This window comes from Pseudophryne corroboree, chromosome 12, assembly GCF_028390025.1.
Source record: "Pseudophryne corroboree isolate aPseCor3 chromosome 12, aPseCor3.hap2, whole genome shotgun sequence".
Lineage (NCBI taxonomy): Eukaryota > Metazoa > Chordata > Amphibia > Anura > Myobatrachidae > Pseudophryne > Pseudophryne corroboree.
Window position 1 is genome coordinate 103,505,934 of NC_086455.1, and position 26,061 is coordinate 103,531,994.

The following is a 26,061-nucleotide window of genomic DNA, read 5'->3' on the forward strand; positions in this document are numbered from 1 at the left end:
CTTGTCCACATGTCCGTGGTTAAGTGGACATTGGGTACAGCTGCATTTTTTAGGACACTGGTGACTCTTTTTCTGAGGTCTGTGTACATTTTCGGTATCGCCTGCCTAGAGAAATGGAACCTAGATGGTATTTGGTACCGGGGACACAGTACCTCCAACAAGTCTCTAGTTGGCTCTGCAGTAATGATGGATACCGGAACCACGTTTCTCACCACCCAGGATGCCAAGGCCTCAGTTATCCGCTTTGCAGTAGGATGACTGCTGTGATATTTCATCTTCCTCGCAAAGGACTGTTGAACAGTCAATTGCTTACTGGAAGTAGTACAAGTGGGCTTACGACTTCCCCTCTGGGATGACCATCGACTCCCAGCGGCAACAACAGCAGCGCCAGCAGCAGTAGGCGTTACACGCAAGGATGCATCGGAGGAATCCCAGGCAGGAGAGGACTCGTCAGAATTGCCAGTGACATGGCCTGCAGGACTATTGGCATTCCTGGGGAAGGAGGAAATTGACACTGAGGGAGTTGGTGGGGTGGTTTGCGTGAGCTTGGTTACAAGAGGAAGGGATTTACTGGTCAGTGGACTGCTTCCGCTGTCACCCAAAGTTTTTGAACTTGTCACTGACTTATTATGAATGCGCTGCAGGTGACGTATAAGGGAGGATGTTCCGAGGTGGTTAACGTCCTTACCCCTACTTATTACAGCTTGACAAAGGGAACACACGGCTTGACACCTGTTGTCCGCATTTCTGGTGAAATACCTCCACACCGAAGAGCTGATTTTTTTGGTATTTTCACCTGGCATGTCAACGGCCATATTCCTCCCACGGACAACAGGTGTCTCCCCGGGTGCCTGACTTAAACAAACCACCTCACCATCAGAATCCTCCTGGTCAATTTCCTCCCCAGCGCCAGCAACACCCATATCCTCCTCATCCTGGTGTACTTCAACACTGACATCTTCAATCTGACTATCAGGAACTGGACTGCGGGTGCTCCTTCCAGCACTTGCAGGGGGCGTGCAAATGGTGGAAGGCGCATGCTCTTCACGTCCAGTGTTGGGAAGGTCAGGCATCGCAACCGACACAATTGGACTCTCCTTGTGGATTTGGGATTTCGAAGAATGCACAGTTCTTTGCTGTGCTGCTTTTGCCAGCTTGAGTCTTTTCATTTTTCTAGCGAGAGGCTGAGTGCTTCCATCCTCATGTGAAGCTGAACCACTAGCCATGAACATAGGCCAGGGCCTCAGCCGTTCCTTGCCACTCCGTGTGGTAAATGGCATATTGGCAAGTTTACGCTTCTCCTCCGACAATTTTATTTTAGGTTTTGGAGTCCTTTTTTTTCTGATATTTGGTGTTTTGGATTTGACATGCTCTGTACTATGACATTGGGCATCGGCCTTGGCAGACGACGTTGCTGGCATTTCATCGTCTCGGCCATGACTAGTGGCAGCAGCTTCAGCACGAGGTGGAAGTGGATCTTGATCTTTCCCTAATTTTGGAACCTCAACATTTTTGTTCTCCATATTTTAATAGGCACAACTAAAAGGCACCTCAGGTAAACAATGGAGATGGATACTAGTATACAATTATGGACTGCCTGCCGACTGCAGACACAGAGGTAGCCACAGCCGTGAACTACCGTACTGTACTGTGTCTGCAGCTAATATAGACTGGTTGATAAAGAGAAGATGTCTATGTAACTATGTATGTATAAAGAAGACTGAAAAAAATCCACGGTTAGGTGGTATGCAATTATGGACGGACTGCCTGCCGAGTGCAGACACAGAGGTAGCCACAGCCGTGAACTACCGTACTGTACTGTGTCTGCAGCTAATATAGACTGGTTGATAAAGAGAAGATGTCTATGTAACTATGTATGTATAAAGAAGAATGAAAAAAAACCACGGTTAGGTGGTATACAATTATGGACGGACTGCCTGCCGAGTGCAGACACAGAGGTAGCCACAGCCGTGAACTACCGTACTGTACTGTGTCTGCAGCTAATATAGACTGGTTGATAAAGAGAAGATGTCTATGTAACTATGTATGTATAAAGAAGAATGAAAAAAATCCACGGTTAGGTGGTATTACAATTATGGACGGACTGCCTGCCGAGTGCAGAGACACAGAGGTAGCCACAGCCGTGAACTACCGTACTGTGTCTGCTGCGACTGGATGATAAATGATATAAAAAATATATATATATCACTACTGCAGCCGGACAGGTATATATTATATATTATATAATGACGGACCTGCTGGACACTGTCTGTCAGCAGAATGAGTTTTATTTTTATAGAATAAAAAAAAAAAAAACACACAAGTGAAGTCACACGACGAGTGTTTAACTTTTTCAGGCAATCACAATATAAGTATACTACTAACTATACTGGTGGTCAGTGTGGTCAGGTCACTGGTCAGTCACACTGGCAGTGGCACTCCTGCAGCAAAAGTGTGCACTGTTTAATTTTAATATAATATGTACTCCTGGCTCCTGCTATAACCTATAACTGGCACTGCAGTAGTGCTCCCCAGTCTCCCCCACAATTATAAGCTGTGTGAGCTGAGCAGTCAGACAGATATATAATATATATAGATGATGCAGCACACTGGCCTGAGCCTGAGCAGTGCACACAGATATGGTATGTGACTGACTGAGTCACTGTGTGTATCGCTTTTTTCAGGCAGAGAACGGATATATTAAATAAACTGCACTGTGTGTCTGGTGGTCACTCACTATATAATATATTATGTACTCCTGGCTCCTGCTATAACCTATAACTGGCACTGCAGTAGTGCTCCCCAGTCTCCCCCACAATTATAAGCTGTGTGAGCTGAGCAGTCAGACAGATATATATAATATTATATATAGATAATAGATGATGCAGCACACTGGCCTGAGCCTGAGCAGTGCACACAGATATGGTATGTGACTGACTGAGTCACTGTGTGTATCGCTTTTTTCAGGCAGAGAACGGATATATTAAATAAACTGCACTGTGTGTCTGGTGGTCACTCACTATATAATATATTATGTACTCCTGGCTCCTGCTATAACCTATAACTGGCACTGCAGTAGTGCTCCCCAGTCTCCCCCACAATTATAAGCTGTGTGAGCTGAGCAGTCAGACAGATATATATAATATTATATATAGATAATAGATGATGCAGCACACTGGCCTGAGCCTGAGCAGTGCACACAGATATGGTATGTGACTGACTGAGTCACTGTGTGTATCGCTTTTTTCAGGCAGAGAACGGATATATTAAATAAACTGCACTGTGTGTCTGGTGGTCACTCACTATATAATATATTATGTACTCCTGGCTCCTGCTATAACCTATAACTGGCACTGCAGTAGTGCTCCCCAGTCTCCCCCACAATTATAAGCTGTGTGAGCTGAGCAGTCAGACAGATATATATAATATTATATATAGATAATAGATGATGCAGCACACTGGCCTGAGCCTGAGCAGTGCACACAGATATGGTATGTGACTGACTGAGTCACTGTGTGCTGTGTATCGCTTTTTTCAGGCAGAGAACGGATTATAAAGTAAACTGCACTGTCCTCACTAGTAAACTCTCTCCACTCAGTCTCTACACTTCTACAGTAACAGTACTCCTCCTAGTCAGCTCCAGTAAATCTCTCTCAGTCTCTTATAATCTAAATGGAGAGGACGCCAGCCACGTCCTCTCCCTATCAATCTCAATGCACGTGTGAAAATGGCGGCGACGCGCGGCTCCTTATATAGAATCCGAGTCTCGCGATAGAATCCGAGCCTCGCGAGAATCCGACAGCGTCATGATGACGTTCGGGCGCGCTCGGGTTAACCGAGCAAGGCGGGAAGATCCGAGTCGCTCGGACCCGTGAAAAAAAACATGAAGTTCTGGCGGGTTCGGATTCAGAGAAACCGAACCCGCTCATCTCTACTACAAATGTCTCTCCTCAGGTGTTAGACAGATCATTGTTCCATCTCCACATTTCCTATCGGGTACGCCTAGGTATCAAATCCCTTGCGGATCTTTTCTCTCCATCCACCATCCTACTATTTACTGACCCTTGTGTTAAATTTAATTGACCCCCAACTTGGTTTTATTATTTTCAACTTAAACACTGAGTGGATAAATTGAGTATGGCTCTCCTGCATTTCGGACTCCCCCGGATCATGTTTATAGGTATACTGACTAGACCTTCCTCCTATGGTACCATATTATTATGATTTTTTGTCACCCCCAGTCTCCACAATTAAGTCTTCTTCTCAACTTAACTGGGAGACTGACCTTCAACATACCTTCACCCTAAAACAGTGGGAATCTATTAATCTTTCTTCCTTCACCATATATAATCATACCAAAATGCATGTTAAACTATTAAATAGATTGTATTTGACTCCTTCTAAATGACATACGATATGTCCTGCGACTGCTAAACTCTGCTGGCATTTCTGTCACTTCGATGGTATCATTTTCCATGTTTTTTGGGACTGTTCTGCTGTACGCCCTTTTTGGATGGAAATGTTTGCCCTTATATGGGATGTTTTAGGCCTCACATAAACCCCAGATCACGCTTTAGCTGTTCTACATTGGTACCCCAGTACTGTTCCCAAATCTGCCCGTTATGCTCTTGGCCACTATTGCTCAGCACTGGACATCTTCGTCCCCTCCTCCATTTGTGAAAGCTATTTCCAAAACCTAATTTTATTTTGAAATGGAGACTAGAGAGGTTTCCTACTTTACAGCCCTCTCTTCTCCCATTATGAAGTTGCTCCCCCCTTGCATGTTTTACCTCATGGAGCCCTGACCCCTTTCAATTTATCTGATCTATATGTTTTGTAATTTCTAGTTTATTGCTTGTCTGATGCCTGTGGATGACCTGTCTCCCCTATCACATTTATGTTTCTGCCCCCCTCCATTGTCCCCATTCTTTTTCTGTACCCCCATAACTTACTTTTGTATATGTTCAATAAAAATGTAATGATGGAAAAATAAAATCTGAACTTACATTTGTAAAAATATTTTTACTGACATGTTCATTTCCCTACAGCCCTAAGACTGCTAATTGCAAAAAAATAAAGGTCACCACTTGTAAATTTTATTATTCAGATACAAGCTTTGACACATTTGAATGGGATCCTCTTGTCTATATAAACACGTATATGAGAGCATACATATGAATATAACAAGATTAGAAGTGTCAGGTTACAATAGTCTACACCAGGGGTGGGGAACCTCAGGCCCGAGGGCCGTATAAGGTCCCCAGAGCCACTTGATCCGGCCCGGACAGGCTCACCTAGCTGGGCACCCGCTGAGATTTTGTTACTAGAGGGCGCCTGGCTTCTTACCCTCAGTAGCAGCCGGAGGCAGGAGCTCAGTCCTGAGCTCCGGCAGTGTGCGTGTGCTGCTGTGCGGTGTTATGGGAGAGATGTCATGACTTCTCTCCCATAGTTCTGAGGATCGAGCGGCCAGGCGGAGGGCAACGGTCCGGAAGCAGGAGCGGGGCTGGTGAGTATTGTTTTTTTTTTTTTTTTTTATGTGTGTGTGTGTGTGTGTGTGTGTGTGTGTGTAAGCGTCGCTACTAGGGGGCATATCTAATGGAGCATAACAACTGACTGGTGGCATATCTAATGGGGTATAACAAGTGACGGGGCAGGCTCATTTTTAAGTTGATAATTTTTGTATGGCCCCCGAAGGATTTTATAAATATCCAAATGGCCCTTGGTAGAAAAAAGGTTCTCCACCCCTGGTCTACACTGTCATGTAAAATGTGCAAATGTGAAAGCATGATGAAGTTCTGGGGATGGAAAGGAAGATGGATATTTGATGATGAGGGAGGGGTGACCACTTGGGTGTCCTGGCTTGTGTAGTTGCTATACATATGTAGCAGGGTCATTATTGTATAGCAGAGCCTTTACACCTGTGCTATGAGTTTCAGAATGATTAATGATAGCATAGGTCCAGCTCTTTCCCTGATTTAGTAATGAGCCATCTAGTTGCAGCCAGGATGTGAGAGCCTCAAAAGAATTAATAACAATTTCCCTGTACAAGCTCCACCGGACATTTTAAGCCATGCAAATGACAAAGATTCTATTGGATGCAACATGAAAGATTATGCTATACACAGTAAAACATTTTTATATCTAAATCTCGGAGTAAAAGTAAAAAGATCATATGAGAGTAAAAAGCATAATTCATGTCTAGATGTGTAAAGACACCATACCATGCGTGGAGTATACAAACCAAAGCTGGATTTGGGTCCAAGCCTTTTCCATCTAAATTCGGCTGTATGTCACCCACACTTTGTATCATTCTCTTTAATGATTCCCCCATATCAGAAGGGGGTGAAATCCCATAGGAAAACTCATTTTTATCCTGGCATCAGCAACAGAAAGTACATGGATTAGGACAAGCTAAAGTCTGTGTCTAGAACAGTGAACTATATGGACACTATCGGAATATTTGCAATAATATAGTAGTAGTAGTTGATCGTTTTTGATCTAATAGAAACAAAGTGGCCTTAGTTTTCACTATAGTAGAGTGCAAATCACGCTACCAGTAATGTAATAAAGTGGACCTTACGTAATAAAACTGATCAATGTGAACAAATCTGCGGTAACTCAGAACAGACAGACATTTGGCTGCTACAGGTTACAGAACATTAGTGCACATTGCACTATTTTAGTAAATAATCCCCATTGATGTCACGTGCATGCTGCATTGTCATGTGTTACTGTCCATAATAGAAAAGGAACAATCATTAAATTATTATCTTGTTAACTTGTTCAAAATAAACAGCAGAACATGAAAGGCATGGATTGGAAACTGCATCTTGAATAGCAATATACTGTATGTTTTTATTTCATTTAGCTTTTTGTTAAAGAATGTTTCATTTATTGATGGATTAGTATTATTTATTTAAGTGATCTACACTGTCTCTGTTAAATATCAACCTAAATGTGCTAAAATAGCATACAGTAGCTACTGAAAACAGGTATCTAGTGGAATACATAGGGCAGCTGTACCATAAAACAACTGAAGTGTAGACAGATTTATAGAAGCAGGTGTACCATCATGTACTGAATTAGTAAACCAAAAATAAATCTCCCGGAATCCTCTACTTTCTGGACAGCTGCTGGCATCAGTAATGCATCACAATTATCACTACTTTAATTGGTGGTCTCAAGAGCGCTATAAACTAATATGAGAGTGGGCAAAACAAAATACCACAGTTACAGAACATATATTTCTGTTACCATATTTCTCCTGGCATAAACAGGACTAATCTAAGTAAGTGCTTTTAAATAGTCATTTGAACACTTTAGTATGAATAAAATATTTTATCTATATTATAAATATATTTCTATATTTATGCACTCAATTTAAATAAATGCATTGGTTCAGTTGATGATGTTAATAATAATGTATATAAAAAAGAGATACTGTATATACAGTATACAGGTAATATGGTGAAGTTTGTTGTTCTATAATTAGTAATGTATTATTTACCCTAAGATCTCCAGTAAAGTAGTACATTTATGCACTTGTCAGTACAATTTTGCAGTGTTATTATACATAATTGGGCAAAGGGCCTGATTAAAAAAAGTATACAGTCAGGGACAATTTGGGGGACGTAACGGGAGTGGCGACGTCACAGAGATGCAGGCGTGTTATGATCATTTCTGTGGCGTGACAACTTGTGATTGTGATCCTCTACTATCTTACTTCCTGCGCCAATGCTGTGCAACCACAGGATTAATCAGAAAGTCGATGCTTGCATAATGTACATCAGCTGGTGTGTCTTTCTACGCAAGGGTCGGATCAGAGACGCAAACTATGAACATCTCAATACAAGCTACATATATTAGCTGTGTACAAATTTGCAGCTGCAAATACATCTGCAGACATCTGTGAATCAGGCCTGGAATACATTACACTTCATGACATGTGGTCGCACGAGCATGTAATTAGCACCAGCGGGTAACCACTCAATACCTGGTAAACAATTATTGCTCCCACACCTCTAACTTTTTTTTTAACTAATTAAACACATTTTAATGTTGGAACCTTGCTAGAGTGATGCACACTTCATGGTATGATCTCTAGTAATTGAATAATACGCAATTTGACAGTTATAGCTTATTATTTATTACTAACCATCTCTAATTTCAAGGGATACATAAGGGAAAATAGGATTTTGGTTACCTACCGGTAAATCCTTTTCTCGTAGTCCGTAGAGGATTCTGGGGTCCACATTAGTACCATGGGTTATAGAAGGGTCCACCAGGAGCCATTGGCACTTTAAGAGTTTGAGAGGTGTGGGCTTGCTCATCCCTCTATGCCCCTCCTACCAGACTCAGTCTAGAAGCTGTGCCAGAGGAGACAGACATCTTCGAGAGAAGGATTTAACACAGATAGTGGCGAGATTAATATCAGCTCACACATACAAGGCAGATCAAGCTGACTTAGCTTGAAAACTCAGCTACAGCTGAAACATTACTTGCCAAGTAACAATGCAGTACTCAACTAAAACGAAGTTGTACTGAACCAAATAATGATAGCAGGAAAACTAAACGCTGGGCGGGTATCCAGCTTCCTCTACGGACTACGAGAAAAGGATTTACCGGTAGGTAACCAAAATCCTATTTTCTCTTACGTCCTAGAGGATACTGGGGTCCACATTAGTACCATGGGGGATGTACCAAAGCTCCCAGAATGGGAGGGAGAGCGTGGAGGCTACTGCAGAACTGATTGACTGAACTTCAGATCATCAGAGGCCAAAGTATCAAACTTGTAGAACTTTGCAAACGTGTTCGACCCAGACCAAGTTGCAGCTCTGCAAAGTTGTAATGCCGAGAAACCCCGGGCAGCCGCCCAGGAAAACTCCACCTTACAAGTAGGGTGGGCCTTGACAGTCATAGGACACGGCAATCCTGCCGTAGAATACGCATGCTGGATAGTGAACCTGATCCAGCAAGAGATCATCTGCTTGGAAGCAGGACACCCAAGTTTCTTGGGATCATACAGGATAAACAGAGAGTCCAATTTTCTGTGACGAGCAGTCCTCTTCACATAGATTTTCAGAGCCCGTGCAACATTCAAGGACTTTAATGAAATTGAGGCGTCAGAAGCCACTGGCACCACAATAGGTTGGTTGATATGAAATGCCAACATAATCTTCAGAAGAAACTGCTGATGTGTCCGGAGCCAGCTCTATCTTTGTGGAAGACCAAGTATGGGCTTTTACAGAACAAAGCCCCCAACTCTGACACACCTCTAGCAGAAGCCAAGGCCAACATTGTGACAGTCATCCATGTAAGAAATTTGACCTCAACCTCCTGTAGAGGCTCGAACCAGTCTGATTGGAGGAACTGCAAAACCACGTAGGCGGTACAAAGGGAGGTTGGATGTGCAGAACTCCCTTCAAAAAGGTCTGAACCTCAGGGAGGGCAACCGATTGTTTCTGGAAGAAAATGGATAGGGCCGAAATCTGGACCTTCACAGATCCCAACCTCAGGCCCATATCCACACAAGCTTGTAGGAAGAGAAGAAACTGTCCCAGTTGAAACTCCACCACATGAAATTTCTTGGACTCACACCAAGATACATATTTTTTCCTAATTCGATGGTAATGTTTAGACGTTACTCCTTTCCTAGCCTGTATCAGGGTAGGAATGACCTTGTTCGGAATGCCCATTTGAGCTAGTATCAGGCGTTCAACTTCCATGCCATCAAACTTAACCGCGGTAAGTCTTGATAGGTGAACGGCCCCTGCTGCAGCAGGTTCTCCCAAAGAGGGAGAGGCCTCGGCTCTTCTTGCAGTAGATCCAGAAGATCCGCGTACCAAGCCTTTTTTGGCTAGACTGGAGCAATGAAGATCGCTTGAACCCTTGTATGAGCTTTAGAACTCTTGGGAGGAGTGGAAGTGGAGGAAACTTGTACACCAACTGGAACACCCACGGAGTTACTAGGGCGTCCACCGCCACTGCTTGCGGGTCCCTCGACCTGGAACAATACAGCCGAAGCTTCTTGTTGAGACGAGAGGCCATCATGTCGATCTGGGGTACGCCCCAAAGATCTGTTACCTCCGTGAACACCTCTGGATGGAGACCCCACTCCCCTGGATGGAGATCGTGTCTGCTGAGGAAGTCCGCTTCCCAGTTGTCTACTCCCGGAATGAAGATTGCTGACAGCGACAATGCATGTTTTTCTGCCCAGAGGATGATTTTTGTTACCTCTGACATTGCAGCTCTGCTCTTCGTTCCGCCCTGTTGGTTTATGTAAGCCACTGTTGTCACATTGTCCGACTGCACTTGAACGGCCCGATTTCTCATAAGATGGGCCGCTTGGAGAAGAATGTTGTAGACGGCTCTTAATTTCAGAATGTTCATCGGCAGGCCATCTTCCAGACTTGACCACCTTCCTTGGAAGATTTCCCCTTGAGTGACTGCGCCCCAGCCCCGGAGACTTGCATCCATGGTTAGAAGGATCCAGTCCTGAATCCCGAACCTGCGGCCCTCCAGAAGGTGAGGTCATTGCAGCCACCAGAAGAGTGAAATCCTGGCCTTTGGCAACAGACGTATTCTCTGGTGCATGTGTAGATGGGATCCTGACCACTTGTCCAGGAGATCCAGTTGGAAGGAACGAGCGTGAAACCTCCCGTACTGCAGAGCCTCGTAAGAGGCCACCATCTTCCCCAGAAGGCAAATGCACTGATGAACCGACACCCGGGTTGACTTCAGGACACTCCGGACCATTGTTTGTATCACCAATGCTTTTTCCTCTGGAACTCTGCACTTCCATGTCGAGGATTATTCCCAGAAAGGAGATTTTGGAAGATTCAGGATACAACCTAGTTCCCTGGGAAGCTGGGTCGTGAGAGCTATGGACTGTAACAGCTTCTCCTTGGATCATGCCTTTATCAACAGATCGTCCAGATATGGAATTATATTCACCCCCTGTCTGCGGAGGAGAATCATAATTTCCGCCATCACCTTGGTGAAAACCCTCGGTGCTGTGGAGAGGCCAAATGGTAGGGCCTGGAACTGACAATGACATTCCAACAGTGCGAATCGAAGATAAGCTTGATGCGGAAGCCAAATCGGAATGCGGAGGTATGCATCCTTGATATCCAGGGATACCAGGAATTCCCTCTCCTCCAGACCTGATATCACAGCCCTTAGAGACTCCATTTTGAACTTGATCTCCATCAGAAAGGGGTTTAGTGATTTTAAGTTCAGAAAGGGCCTGACAGAACCATTCGGTTTCGGTACCACGGAAAGGTTCAAATAGTAACCTTTGTTTTGCATATGGGGTGGTACTGGCACAATGACCTGTGTCTTCACCAACTTCTGGATGGCTTCTTGCAGGACACTCCTGTCTGCCAGCAGAGCTGGCAAGCCTGACTTGAAAAATCTGTGAGGAGGGAGATTTTGAAATTTCAGCCTGTACCCCTGAGACACAATGTCTTGCACCCAGGGGTCCAGGCCTGATGACACCCAGACATGACTGAAATGCCTGAGTCTCACTCCCACTGGCCCCACCTCCAGGATGTGCAGTCCACCGTCATGCAGAGGACTTTGGTGTACCTGAAACAGGTTTCTGTTCCTGGGAACCTGCAGACACAGGTTTCTTGGCCTTGGGCCGACCTCCCCAAAAGAAGGTGTTGGACAGCTTGGCCTTTCTGGGCTTTGTAGACCGAAAGGGCTGTGATGTAGCTGAAGAAAAGGTTTTCTTCGGAGCATGTGTAGCTGAGGGAAGAAAAGGTGACTTACCAGCTGTAGCTGTGCAGATCCATGCATCTAACGCTTCCTCAAAGAGAGCCTGACCTGTGTAGGGTAGGGTCTCCACACTTCTCCTGGATTCCGCGTCGGCAGACCACTGGCGCAACCACAGTCCTCGACGAGCTGATACAGACATGGAAAAATTTTCTGCAGCCATGGAACCCAGGTCTTTCATGGATTCTACCAGAAATCCTGCCGAATCCTGAATGTTACGTAAAAACAATTCATCATCACTTTTCTCCATAGTATCCAAGTCTTCAAGTAACGTGCCTGACCACTTTACTATAGCTTTGGCAATCCAAGCACTGGCAATAGTGGGACGTAGTATTGCCCCAGAAGCCGTGTACATGGATTTGAGTGTATTATCAATTTTATGATCGGCCGGCTCTTTCAAGGCGGTAGATCCTGGATCAGGTAAAACCATCTTTTTTGAGAGTCTGGATACTGATGCGTCATCAATAGGCGGGTTTTCACATTTTTTCGTATCCTCTACCGGGAAAGGAAACACCACCAGAACCCTCTTAGGTATCTGGAATTTTTTATCCGTGTTTGTCCGAGCCTTTTCAAAAATAGCATTTAAATCCTTTGACGCAGGAAAGGTTAGCGAGGCTTTCTTATTTTCAGTGAAGTAAGCCTCCTCAACCTGCTCGGGTGTTGTATCGGGATTCGGCAATATTCAACACATCTCTAATAGCCTCTATCATCAACTGTACCCCATTAGCAAGAGATGCTGCCCCCCGAAACACATCACCATCACAGTCTGCAGTATCAGAATCGGTATCCGTATCATCCTGCATGATCTGCGCAAGAGCACGTTTATGTGAAAATAAAGCGGGGAGCCCTGATGTACCAGAACTGGGCCAGACTGCCATAGAGTTCTGTAAAGCCTGAGTTGCAGATTCATTTTGTGCATCCCTATTTGAAATCTGAGAAATCATGGATTTGGTAGAGGATAACCACTCAGGCTCCCTTGCTGGTATCTGTGCTAAACCAGTGCAATCCTGATTACATGGAATGGGATCATCCTGAGAGGACATATCCTCTGCAGCATATGACACAGAGTCCCTGGACATTGCTTAATGGAGACCACAGACACAGGTGAGAACAGACAGAGTTTAACCCCCAAGAATGCCAAGAGACACAGAGATTGGAGCCAACCCACAGACAAAGCTTTTAATGTAAAGGGAGACCCCTACTAGCGCTGACTGTGCACCTTAATAGGTTACACAGTATTAATGCAGCTTCCCCCTACCTCCTTCTACAACCCCCTGGTACCGTGAGAGATAGCTGTAGTTGCTGCTTTGCTCTTCCTGGATAGCGCTGAGCAGGCAGGAAAACTGCGCTGAACGCTGCTGGGTCCGCTCTGAGGAGATGCTCCGCCCCAAAATGGCACTGTCTTCCCGCTCTTATACTGGCCTGAGGTAAAATGCTGGCTGAGATCCACGGACCCCGACAGGATTGCTGACCAGTGCAGGGATCAGGCGCTGGCTCAGGGCATCCCTCACAGTGCCACTCTAAGTACCGCTGAGCCTCCGGAGTGCAGTTAGTACTGCGCTCCTACCCTGTTGCAGCCATCTTCACACCGGCCCCCCGCTTGCTAGGGGGGTCGTTGACTCACTCGCCACTGATCTTCAGCTCTGTAAGGGGGTGGCGGCATGCTGCTGGGGTGAGCGATCCCCTGTGGCGGGGAACAATCTATCTCCTCAGGAGCTCAGTGTCCTGTCAGCGGAGATAGTGGCTCAGACCCCGCAGGGTGGACACTACTCCCCCCCTTAGTCCCACGAAGCAGGGAGGCTGTTGCCAGCATCCTACCTGTAAAATAATAAACTCAGAATTTTTTTTTACCAAAGAAGCTCTGTAGAGCTCCCCTAGATGTGACCGGCTCCTCCGGGCACATTTTCTAAACTGAGTCTGGTAGGTGGGTCATAGAGGGAGGAACCAGCCCACACTCTCAAACTCTTAAAGTGCCAGTGGCTCCTGGTGGACCCCATGGTACTAATGTGGACCCCAGCATCCTCTAGGACGTAAGAGAAAATTAAGAATAGTTAACATAAACATAGTTTAACATAAAGTGTGTATAAAGCACATCCTAAATGACTAGTAATAATATTAATACATAGCCAAAAGAGGAACTACAGAAACAATGGAGAACAAGAATATAGCTTCCAAGTTCCAGCAGGTGTGACACATCAGGAACAAATAATAAGGGCGTTATGTAACAGCCTGTGAGGGGCAATTACGGCAGAGAATGTGTTGATGGAGCGGTAAATTAACCCCTAACGCTGCGGGCAGCAGAGTATTGCTCAACTGAGTCCCACCAATATTTGCTTTTTAAAAAAAATTGAGAGCAGGTATTAAAAAATTAATTATCACTGTGAAATTGGCCCCGTATACAGGTTGAGTATCCCATATCCAAATATTCCGAAATACGGAATATTCCGAAATACGGACATTTTTGAGTGAGACTGAGATAGTGAAACCTTTGTTTTTTGATGGCTCAATGTACACACACTTTGTTTAATACACAAAGTTATTAAAAATATTGTATTAAATGACCTTCAGGCTGTGTGTATAAGGTGTACATGAAACATAAATGAATTGTGTGAATGTACACAGACTTTGCTTAATGCACAAATTTAATACAAATATTTGCTAAAATGACCTTCAGGCTGTGTGTATAAGGTGTATATGAAACATAAATGCATTCTGTGCTTAGACTTAGGTCCCATCACCATGATTTCTCATTATGATATGCAATTATTCCAAAATACGGAAAATTCCGATATCCAAAATGCTTCTGGTCCCAAGCATTTTGGATAAGGGATACTCAACCTGTAGTTAATTTCCAGTATTTATACATTGTAATATGCAGCTATATCTGTCAATGTCATACCAAAAGTATAATTGTATTTTAGCAGATTACTTTTCATGACTTAGACTTTCAAATATTATTTTCCTGTAACTATGCATTTTACCAGTTTGTTTCCATATACTTACATCGATTGAGCATCCGATTAGAGAGCCCCTCTCAAAAGCTTTCTTCAGGATTTTAAAAATGTCTTTTGGTGCATCTTTAATCTCATAAAATTCAGTCACTCCACCAGTGAAGTCCTCCATGGCTTCAGTAGTGTTTCCACCCTTGAGCGCCTCATAAGATCCATGTAACCTCAAATAGATAATTAGGCACAATAAGACAATGACAGCTCCCATGTGTTATCAATGACCTTATGCATTAAAAATATAGAGTACTTTACTTTGTTTTTAACCTATTTGTTAGTCTGGCACACTTAACTATGTGTACCCAACCTGACATCGGGGGTAATTCAGACCTGAATGATCGCTAGCGTTTTTTTGCAGTGCTGCGATCAGGCAACTGCTGCGCATGCGTATGCATCGCAATGTGCAGGCGTGTCGTTTGGGTACAAAGCGGATCGTTGCTGTGCTATGGGTTTTACGAAGAATTAATTTGCACAGCCGAACGCAAGAAGATTGACAGAAAGGGGGCGTTTGTGGGTGTCAACTGACGTCATTTCCGGTCCCGGACAGGCTGAAGTGATCACAGCGGCTGGATAAATCCTGGGCTACTCAGAAACTGCTAAAGATCTTTTTGTACTGCTCGGCTACACATGCGATCGCACACTTGCACAGCTAAAATACACTCCCCTGTAAGCGGTGACTATCTGATAGCAGCGCTGCAAAAAAATGCTAGCGAGCGATCAGGTCTGAATTACCCCCATTGCCGCCAATGAGACACAGCATGCGGCACGTGTATATGCTGGGTCTGATAGGGACCGGATGTGGAACTGCTTTGTCTGTGTGTCTAGCAGGAGCAGGTCATGATAAAGGTCCTACAGAGGACTGAAACTTCAACCAAATATGCCTCCTTGATTTGCACTGATGGGAGACTAAATGGCTATTAAATGTTAACCATAAATTAAAAGCTTAATGTGTATATATATATATATATATATATATATATTTTTTTTTTTTTATGACCCCAGCGATAAACAAGCCTGAGTGCGGCACCTCAGCATCTGCAAATTGTTAAAGTGAGTGCGACTTGTTTGCCATTTTATATATATATATATATATATTGTAACACTGTAGGGGTGCAAGGTGCCTTTTCCTGGGGAATATGGCAGCACGCAGCAGCTGAGGAACAACACAAGTCCAGTTTCTGGTACAACTGACCCCGGCCAGTTTTATTGAAACAGAAAATAAAACAAACCCCAAAATAAAAATACCTTGCCTGTCCGGCACTAACTAAACATAAGATGTTCCTAACTGTCACTAAACAAAACACAGAGTTCTTCAGTACATACTGTATAGCTTACTTGCATCAGAAAGCGTGTCTCTCACACACAGATCCTGCAGCCTTCCCAGGCAGTCTGCCCATACTAATCAGGTTAGAAGCACTATATCACTCTTACACAGCTGAAACCCTGATTAGCCCTCTGTGAGGCCAAAGACCCGAACTGGGCCCAATGTCTAGAACTCGCCTTATCTCTCTCTCAGAGCCTTTACCCAGCTTTTACAGCAAACTGAAAAGGTTCAGACAAAACAAAAAGCATTTTTCCTAGAAGTTAACATTTTCTAAAACATGTAAGACAAGAACCTGGGACAAATATACCTGCCCTCAAACACTATCCCAGTGTTCTTGTCACATATCCCCCTCCCCTGTTTCGACCTAGGGGCCGGAACACTTGTAGCCCCCAAACAGAAGATGCGAGACAATGCATCTGCGTTGGCCAATTGTGTTCCCGGTCTATGTTCGACAGTAAACTTAAAGTCCTGCAACGCTAGAAACCATCTAGTTACACGAGCATTCTTGCCTCTATTTACATACATCCATTTTAAAGGGGCATGGTCTGTCACTAGTCTGAATTGTCTACCCAAGAGGTAATATCTCAAGGTATCTAGTGCCCACTTAATGGCCAAAGCCTCCTTTTCCACAATGGCATACCTTTTTTCATGCTCATTGAGTTTCCTACTCAAATAAATGATAGGGTGTTCGTCCCCATCTCTGGTTTGGGACAGCACAGCACCTATCCCTACCTCTGAGGCATCTGTCTGTACCACAAATTCTTTTGAAAAATCTGGTGTTATCAACACCGGTTGTGAACACAAAGCCACTTTTAACGCTTGGAACGCCTTTTCTGCATCAGGGTTCCATTTCACCACATTTGACTGCTTCCCTTTGGTAAGGTCTGACAACGGCACCGCTGTGGTCGAAAAATTAGGAATAAACCGTCTATAGTACCCAGTAATTCCCAAAAAAGCCCTTACCTGTTTTTTATTCACTGGACGAGGCCAGTTTTGAATAGCATCAACTTTATTCAATTGGGGCCTAATCAGACCTCTGCCTATGGTGAAGCCCAAGTATTTGACCTCCTCCATTGCGAGGCAGCACTTCTTTGGGTTAGCAGTTAACCCTGCCTCTCTGATTGAGTCCAGTACTGCTTGTACTTTAACCAAATGTGACCCCCAGTCTGTACTGTGAATTACCACATCATCCAAATAGGCAGCTGCATATTTTCTATGGGGCCTCAAAATTTTATCCATCGCCCGTTGAAAGGTTGCTGGAGCCCCATGCAACCCAAAGGGTAACATCTTATACTGGTACAGCCCCTCCGGAACCGAAAAGGCTGTTTTTTCTTTGGCGCTATCAGATAAAGGTATTTGCCAGTAACCTTTGGTCAGGTCCAATGTGGTGAGAAACCTGGCTGTTCCCAGCCTTTCTACAAGCTCATCCACACGGGGCATGGGGTATGCGTCAAACTTGGACACCTCATTTAACTTACGAAAGTCATTACAGAAGCGTATGCTACCGTCGGGCTTCGGGATGAGCACTATGGGACTGGACCACTCACTGTTAGACTCCTCTATGACTCCAAGTTCTAACATGGTTTTAACTTCCTTAGCAATAGCTTCTCGCTGAGCTTCAGGAATCCTATATGGCTTTAAATGAACCCTGACCCCTGGTTCTGTGACAATGTCATGTTTTATTATGGTCGTTCGGCCAGGCAGCTCTGAAAATACCTCCCTATTTTGGATGAGAAATTCTTTAACCTGATTGTTCTGATCAGCTGATAATGTCTCTGACACCTTCACTGCGGGAAGCAACCGGGGTGAAGACACCGAAGGGCAAGGCTCCGCTGACAGAGACAACCTATCTTTCCAGGGTTTGATTAAGTTAACATGGTAGATCTGTTCGGGTTTTCTCTTTCCCGGCTGGTATACTTTGTAATTAACCTCATTCACTTTTTCCCTAATCTCAAATGGACCCTGCCATTTAGCTAGGAATTTGCTTTCCACAGTGGGTACCAAAACAAGAACTCTATCTCCAGGAGCAAATTCCCGTATCTTGGCACTCCGGTTATAGACCCTCTGTTGAGCACTTTGGGCCTGTTCCATGTGCTCTCTGACAACAGGTACCACGGCTGCAATCCTATCCTGCATTTGTGTTACATGCTCAATAACGCTTCTATAAGGAGTGGGCTGTCCTTCCCACGTCTCTTTGGCAACATCCAACAGCCCTCTGGGGTGTCTACCATACAACAAATCAAATGGAGAAAACCCCGTAGAGGACTGAGGAACTTCTCTGATGGCCATTAACAAGTAGGGCAACAAACAATCCCAGTTTTTCCCATCTCTCTCAACAACCTTTTTTAACATACTTTTTAATGTTTTATTAAACCTTTCCACCAACCCGTCAGTTTGGGGATGGTAGATGGACGTCCTGAGGTGAGTGACCTTAAATAACTTGCACAATTCTTTCATGATCCTTGACATAAATGGAGTACCTTGGTCAGTCAAAATTTCTTTTGGTATTCCCACTCTACTAAATACCTGCACCAGCTCCCTAGCTATCGCCTTGGTTGTGATAGTGCGTAAAGGGACAGCCTCAGGATATCGAGTGGCATAGTCCATAATTACCAGGATATACTGATGGCCCCGAGCAGACTTTAACAAGGGCCCCACGAGATCCATGGCTATTCTGTCAAACGGGACCTCTATAATAGGCATGGGAACTAGTGGGCTCCTGAAATGGGGTCTAGGGGCATGATACTGGCATTCAGGACAGGAAGAACAATATTCAGACACTTCTTTATAAACCCCTGGCCAAAAGAACCTTTGTAAAACTCTTTCAGTGGTTTTTTCTACCCCTAACTGTCCTGCGGTAACGTGACTATGAGCTAAATCTAGTACCGTTCTCCGATAAGGCTGGGGAACTACCAGCTGTTCCACCACATCCTCACCCCTTTTGACAATGTGGTACAAGAGCTCATTACAGATGGCCATGTGGGGATACGTAACCCTGTCACCTGGTACCACAGGTTCCCCATTAACAATCTTAACATTCTCTCTAGCCTTTATTAAGGTAGGATCCTTTAACTGTTCAGACGCAAACAGATCCTTCTTTACCTCCAGGTCAGGCACGCTTTCAGTTCTAACTACTATGTCTCTGTTCCCGGCAAGAGGGTCCTCACTGGACTCCCCATCTGTCACTTCCCCAGCCAAACTAGCAAAAGGCAAAGGGCCAGAAAGTTCCGCAGACCCACATACATCCATAAAATCACCGGTATTATCAACTGGCTTTTTACTTCTCACATCTGTTGATAACCGTGATTCCCACAGTTTCCAAAAATGAGGAAAATCCCTCCCTATTATGGCCTCATGCACCAAGGTAGGGACCAGTCCCACTTTAACCATTGCTGACCCACAACAAGTTTCTATATTCACCTCAGCAGTGGCATAATGTTGGGTATCCCCATGTATGCAAGTTACCCCAATAGGTATTTGCTGGACCTTTAAGGGGTTCACTAACCCAGCTTTCACGAGGGTAACTAAACTTCCTGAATCTAGCAAGGCCTCTACCCGGTTACCTTCTAAGAACACATCACACATTTGTTTTTCCAGCTCAGGTGAAGGTACCACAGTACAGGCTAACCTAGCAAAGAAAGACATTCTGCGACATTCAAAGGCAGCATCACATTGCATGGGTTCTTGCGTGACTGGGCAATTGGCAATAACATGACCTGGCATACCACACCTAAAACATTTAACCACACGATTATCAACCCATTTGGGCAGCATAGACCGTTCTAGCACCATTGGCCTGTTTCCAGGGCCAGTGTTTACAGTCTCTCCAGCCTTGCGTTCTCTTAACCGCCCAGCAACGTTTTCCCACGGAACAGTCTTACCAGTCTTTACTGAAGGGCGCTGTCGAGGATCTATGGGTTGCTGGGTGGTCATCAGTAGTTCCTCTGCTGCCAAATACCTTTCTACCATGTCCACTAATTGGTCAGCAGTACCCGGGTTTCCATGGCTCACCCACTTGCGCAGGACCATGGGCAAAGATCTCAAGTAGCGGTCCATGACGACTCTTTCCACCATCTGGGGACCAGTTAATGTCTCTGGCTGCAGCCATTTTTTTGTTAGCTGAATAAGGTCGTGCATCTGGGAGCGCGGAGGCTTCTCCATGGCGTACAGCCAACGGTGCACCCGTTGTGCTCGTACTGACAGCGTGACTCCCAGGTGGGTCAGGATCTCAGTCTTTAGTTTATCATAGTCCCGAGCCTCAGCAGGGCTTAAATCAAAGTAAGCTTTTTGGGGCTCACCTGACAGGAAAGGTGCCAGCAGACTGGCCCACTGTGCTTTCGGCCAGTTCTCACGCTCGGCAGTCCTTTCAAACGTGGTCAGATAGGCCTCCACATCATCAGCCTCTGTCATTTTCTGCAGGAAGTGACTGGCTCGTATAGAACTAGAGCTGGTTGGAGCACTGACGGCCACATCTCCAACCCGAGCTGCAAGTCTCTGCACCACTTCTGCCAAGGCCTCTCTATCCTGACGCTGTTGCCTGTAAAGTTCATCAACAACTGCCTGCTGTTGTCTCCAATTTTCCTCCATTGCCACCTGCTGCTGTCGGTTGGCCTCCTGCTGAGCCGCTGTAGCTTGCAGCAAGGCTTTAAGCAGATCCTCCATGTCAACAGATTTTTCAGGCGGCTTTGCAGCTGCTTTCACCCAGGACATATATCAAACCCTCAGGGGTGAGTCTCAGTAACTTCACAAAGCTGCTGCTTTCACTTATGCGCAGAACGGCCTGCTCGCATTCTCCACCAAGTTGTAACACTGTAGGGGTGCAAGGTGCCTTTTCCTGGGGAATATGGCAGCACGCAGCAGCTGAGGAACAACACAAGTCCAGTTTCTGGTACAACTGACCCCGGCCAGTTTTATTGAAACAGAAAATAAAACAAACCCCAAAATAAAAATACCTTGCCTGTCCGGCACTAACTAAACATAAGATGTTCCTAACTGTCACTAAACAAAACACAGAGTTCTTCAGTACATACTGTATAGCTTACTTGCATCAGAAAGCGTGTCTCTCACACACAGATCCTGCAGCCTTCCCAGGCAGTCTGCCCATACTAATCAGGTTAGAAGCACTATATCACTCTTACACAGCTGAAACCCTGATTAGCCCTCTGTGAGGCCAAAGACCCGAACTGGGCCCAATGTCTAGAACTCGCCTTATCTCTCTCTCAGAGCCTTTACCCAGCTTTTACAGCAAACTGAAAAGGTTCAGACAAAACAAAAAGCATTTTTCCTAGAAGTTAACATTTTCTAAAACATGTAAGACAAGAACCTGGGACAAATATACCTGCCCTCAAACACTATCCCAGTGTTCTTGTCACAATATATATATATATATATATATATATATATATATATATACATGCACTGCTCAAAGAAATAAAGGGAACACTAAAATAACACATCCTAGATCTAAATGAATGAAATATTCCTATTAAATACTTTGTTCTTTACATAGTTGAATGTGCTGACAACAAAATCACACAAAAATTATCAATGGAAATCAAATTTATTAACCCATGGAGGTCTGGATTTGGAGTCACACTCAAAATTAAAGTGGAAAAACACACTACAGGCTGATCCAACTTTGATGTAATGTCCTTAAAACAAGTCAAAATGAGGCTCAATAGTGTGTGTGGCCTCCTCGTGCCTGTATGACCTCCCTACAACGCCTGGGCATGCTCCTGATGAGGTTGTGGATGGTCTCCTGAGGGATCTCCTCTCAGACCTGGACTAAAGCATCTGCCAACTCCTGGACAGTCTGTGGTGCAACGTGGCCTTGGTGGATGGAGCGAGACATGATGTCCCAGATGTGCTCAATTGGATTCAGGTCTGGGGAATGGGTGGGCCATTCCATAGCATCAATGCCTTCATCTTGCAGGAACTGTGTCACAACTGAGGGCCTGAGCTGACGGAAGGCAGCCTCAGTTGTAGGGGCTGAGATGTACCGGATCCTGGGAGGTTGTATCAGACCCCTGGACATGTAAGTAACATGAAGAGAAACCGCCCGAAGGCGTGACCACGACAACTTGAGTAAAAGTCAATGATATTTATTTATGACAAACTCCATGCATCACAGTAGCAGTAAAAGGTAACATAAAAATCAGCAGAGAAATAATAATACAGTTCCTGGGTACTACAGTGTGGCAGGGGCCACAGAGCTCTGGTGGTATGAGACAGTTCTTATTATCTGCAAGTTGGAAAGTCCTTACCAGGCTCAACTGTAGCAATGAGGAAAGCCCAGGGTCGTACCAGCTGGTGTTCCAGGGAAAGCTGGACTGCTGTAGATAAAATGCTGCTGTGGGTACTGGTTAGAACCAGACAGGTGTTGGCACGGAGTGGATACTGGCTGGAACCAGTTAAATAATAAATAAAGCTTGAGAGCGATGCAATGTAGATGAAATGTAGAATTTGAGAGCGGAGAAATAATAATACCGGTGGAGAGTGGTAAACTGCAGAAAGGACACCGGCCCTTTAAGAGAAGCTGTACACTGCTGGAAGCTGAGCTGGAAGCAGGTGATGTTGTAGCTGGAAACAGGTGAGTCCAGTATGGATCGGAGAGTCAGGCTACACCGCAGATGGAATGCTGGTGCGGGTCTCTATAGCAGAAGTCTGGAGACAGGAGCTGGAACCTGGAAGACATTCACAGAAGAGAGACAAACTGGAACTAGGTTTGACAACCAAAGCACTGACGCCTTCCTTGCTCAGGCACAACCTATTTATACCTGCAGCAAGGAAGGCGTTGGCTAGGCAATTATGCAAATTAATAATACTGACAACGGATTGGTAGGAATGATCAGCTGACAGAATCCAAGATGGCTGCGCCCATGCAGACACTTGGAGGGAAGTTTGGATTGTAATCCATGTGGTCTGGAAAACAGTAATGGCGGCGCCGGCCACCGGAGACAGGAGACGCCAGGCTGACAGATGCACATCCGACCACGCGGACACAGCGGAGGCCGCGGCTGACGTAATCGCCACTCTGAATGCAGAAGCTCAGGGACGGCGGCGGAGGCCGCGGGAGACGCCATGCCAGATGTATAAGGCGTTACTGTGACTGCGTCCAGAGAGACAGGAGAGGATGCGGGAATGTGCACATCAGGATAACAGATGGGATCCGGTCCTGGAGCGCTGAGCCAGCCTTAGGAGGCATCTGATAGGTAAGAAATGGCGTCCAGATACCCGGATCGTGACAGCACCCCCCCCCCCCCCCCTTTAGGAGTGGCCCCAGGACACTTCTTTGGCTTTTGAGGAAACTTGGAATGGAATCTCCGGACCAAGGCAGGAGCATGGACATCAGAAGCATTGGTCCATGAACGTTCCTCAGGGCCATAACCCTTCCAGTCAATAAGATACTGAAGTTGACCGTAACGGTGACGTGAGTCCAGGATCTTGGCTACTTCATACTCAACGCCTCGTTGAGTTTGGACTTTCGGAGTTGGAGGAAGTGAGGAATGAAACCGATTCAAGATTAACGGTTTCAACAGGGAAACATGGAATGTCCGGGTATCTTTAAGAAGGGAGGCAACTGGAGTCTGTAAGCAACAGGATTGATGACTTGATCAATTTTAAAAGGACCGATGTAGCGAGGTGCAAACTTCATACTGGGAACTCTTAACCTCAAATTCTTCGTGGATAACCATACCCGATCACCCACCTTGAGAGCAGGAACTGCTCGACGCTTCTTATCCGCAAACTTCTTGTACCTGAACGATGCCTTGAGCAGAGCTGATCGTACGCTCTTCCAGATATTGGCAAACTGATGCAAGGTGATATCCACTGCGGGAACAGAAGTTGCTGGAAGCGGTTGGAACTCAGGGACTTTAGGGTGGAATCCAAAGTTGGTGAAGAATGGTGTTGAAGAAGATGAAGAATGATACTGGTTGTTATGACAGAACTCGGCCCAGGGAAGTAATTGAACCCAGTCATCTTGAGAGGAGGACACATAGATGCGGAGGAAGGACTCCAAGTCCTGATTCACCCTCTCAGTTTGACCATTGGTCTGAGGATGGTAAGCCGTGGAAAACTTTAGCTTGACTTGGAGGACTTGACATAAACTTCGCCAGAATTTGGCTGTGAATTGAACTCCTCGATCTGAGATAATTTCTTCTGGAAGACCGTGGAGTCGAAAGATCTCTTGTATGAATACTTGAGCCAACTTGGAAGCTGACGGAAGACCGGTGAGAGGAATGAAGTGTGCCATCTTGGTGAACCGGTCAACTACCACCCAGATGGTATTAAACTTGTTGCACATGGGCAAATCTGTAATAAAATCCATCGACAAATGGGTCCATGGTCGACGGGGAACAGATAGTGGAACCAGTTGCCCCGCAGGCGACTGGCGGGATACTTTATGTTGAGCACACTTTGGGCAAGATGCAATAAACTCCAAAACGTCCTTTTTCAGAGTTGGCCACCAATAGGACCTAGAGATAAACTCCAGGGTTTTTTGGATACCTGTATGTCCGGCAAAGCGGGAAGCATGGGCCCAATGCATGAGCTTCTTCCTTAGTGTCGGCTTCACAAAACTTTTCCCTGATGGGGGCGTAGAGTCCATCCCTACCGTGGAGAATGCCAACGGATTTATAATAGGATGCTTGTCTGAAGACTCTGACTCATTTTCTTGCTCCCATGAGCGGGAAAGGGCATCGGCCTTGCGATTCTGAGAGCCCGGACAGAACTGGAGTTTAAAGTCGAACCTGGAAAAGAAAAGTGCCCATCTGGCCTGACGAGGGTTGAGACATTGTGCGCCTTTCAGATATAGAAGGTTCTTGTGGTCTGTAAGGATGGTGATTCAATGAGAAGCTCCCTCCAACAGATATCTCCACTCCTCTAGAGCGAGCTTGATGGCTAGCAACTCCTGGTCGCCAATGGCATAGTTGCGCTCTGCTGGGGAGAACTTCCGTGAGAAGAAACTGCAAGGATGTAAATGGCCATCTTTAGCCCTCTGAGATAACACCGCTCCTACTCCAACGGAGGAGGCATCCACCTCTAAGATGAAAGGAGAGTCGATGTCAGGCTGTTTCAGGACAGGCGCAGAGATGAACCTCTGTTTTAAAAGATGAAAAGCTTGCATGGCTTCTTCAGACCACTTGGACGGGTTAGCACCCTTCTTGGTGAAAGCAGTAATAGGCGCCACAATGGTGGAAAAGTCTCGTAGAAAACTTTCGGTAATAATTGGCGAACCCTAAGAACCTCTGGACCCCTTTGAGGGTTAAGGGTACCGGCCAATTCTGGATTGCTTGTAGTTTCTCAGGATCCATCTCTAGTCCGGAACCGGACACAATGTACCCTAGAAACGGAATGGACTTGACTTCAAAGACGCATTTCTCTAATTTGCAATAGAGATGATTGACACGGAGACGGGACAGAACCTCCTTTACCCAAAAACGATGTTCCTCTAAATTGTTGGCAAAAATGAGGATATCATCTAGATAAACCACGACATGACGGTATAGAATGTCTCTGAAGATCTCATTGACGAAATGCTGGAAGACAGCTGGAGCATTGCTCAATCCGAAGGGAATGACGAGGTACTCATAATGTCCGTCACGGGTGTTAAATGCGGTCTTCCACTCGTCACCCTCACGGATCCGGATGAGATTGTATGCACCTCTCAAGTCCAGCTTTGTAAAGATGGTAGCACCGCTAACTCTGTCAAAGAGCTCAGTAATCAGGGGTAAAGGATAGCGGTTCTTGATGGTAATGTCGTTCAAACCTCTGTAGTCGATGCACGGCCGCAGACCACCATCCTTCTTTTTTACAAAAAAGAAGCCTGCGCCGGCTGGAGAAGAAGAAGGTCGAATGAACCCCTTTGCTAGGTTCTCTTTAATGTATTCCTCCATAGAATGCGTCTCGGGCAGAGACAACGGATAAGTTCGGCCTCGAGGTGGAACCTTCCCTGGA

At 45.4% G+C, this 26,061-nt stretch overlaps 1 protein-coding gene across 5 annotated transcripts in view; it reads right to left on the reverse strand.

Moving 5' to 3' along the window:
• The window catches only part of CAPN3 (calpain 3), a 354,142-nt gene that overhangs the window by 165,397 nt on the left and 162,684 nt on the right, over window positions 1-26,061 (reverse strand). For 3 of the 5 annotated variants that reach the window (XM_063947834.1, XM_063947836.1, XM_063947833.1), the window contains exons 5-6: window positions 14,779-14,947; window positions 6,242-6,373 (exon numbers count right to left, since the gene is read on the reverse strand). In XM_063947834.1, the coding sequence (XP_063803904.1) occupies window positions 6,242-6,373; window positions 14,779-14,947 (301 nt within the window). The remainder of the gene's footprint in view (window positions 1-6,241; window positions 6,374-14,778; window positions 14,948-26,061) is intronic. The other 2 variants (XM_063947837.1, XM_063947835.1) reach the window with 1 other exon arrangement.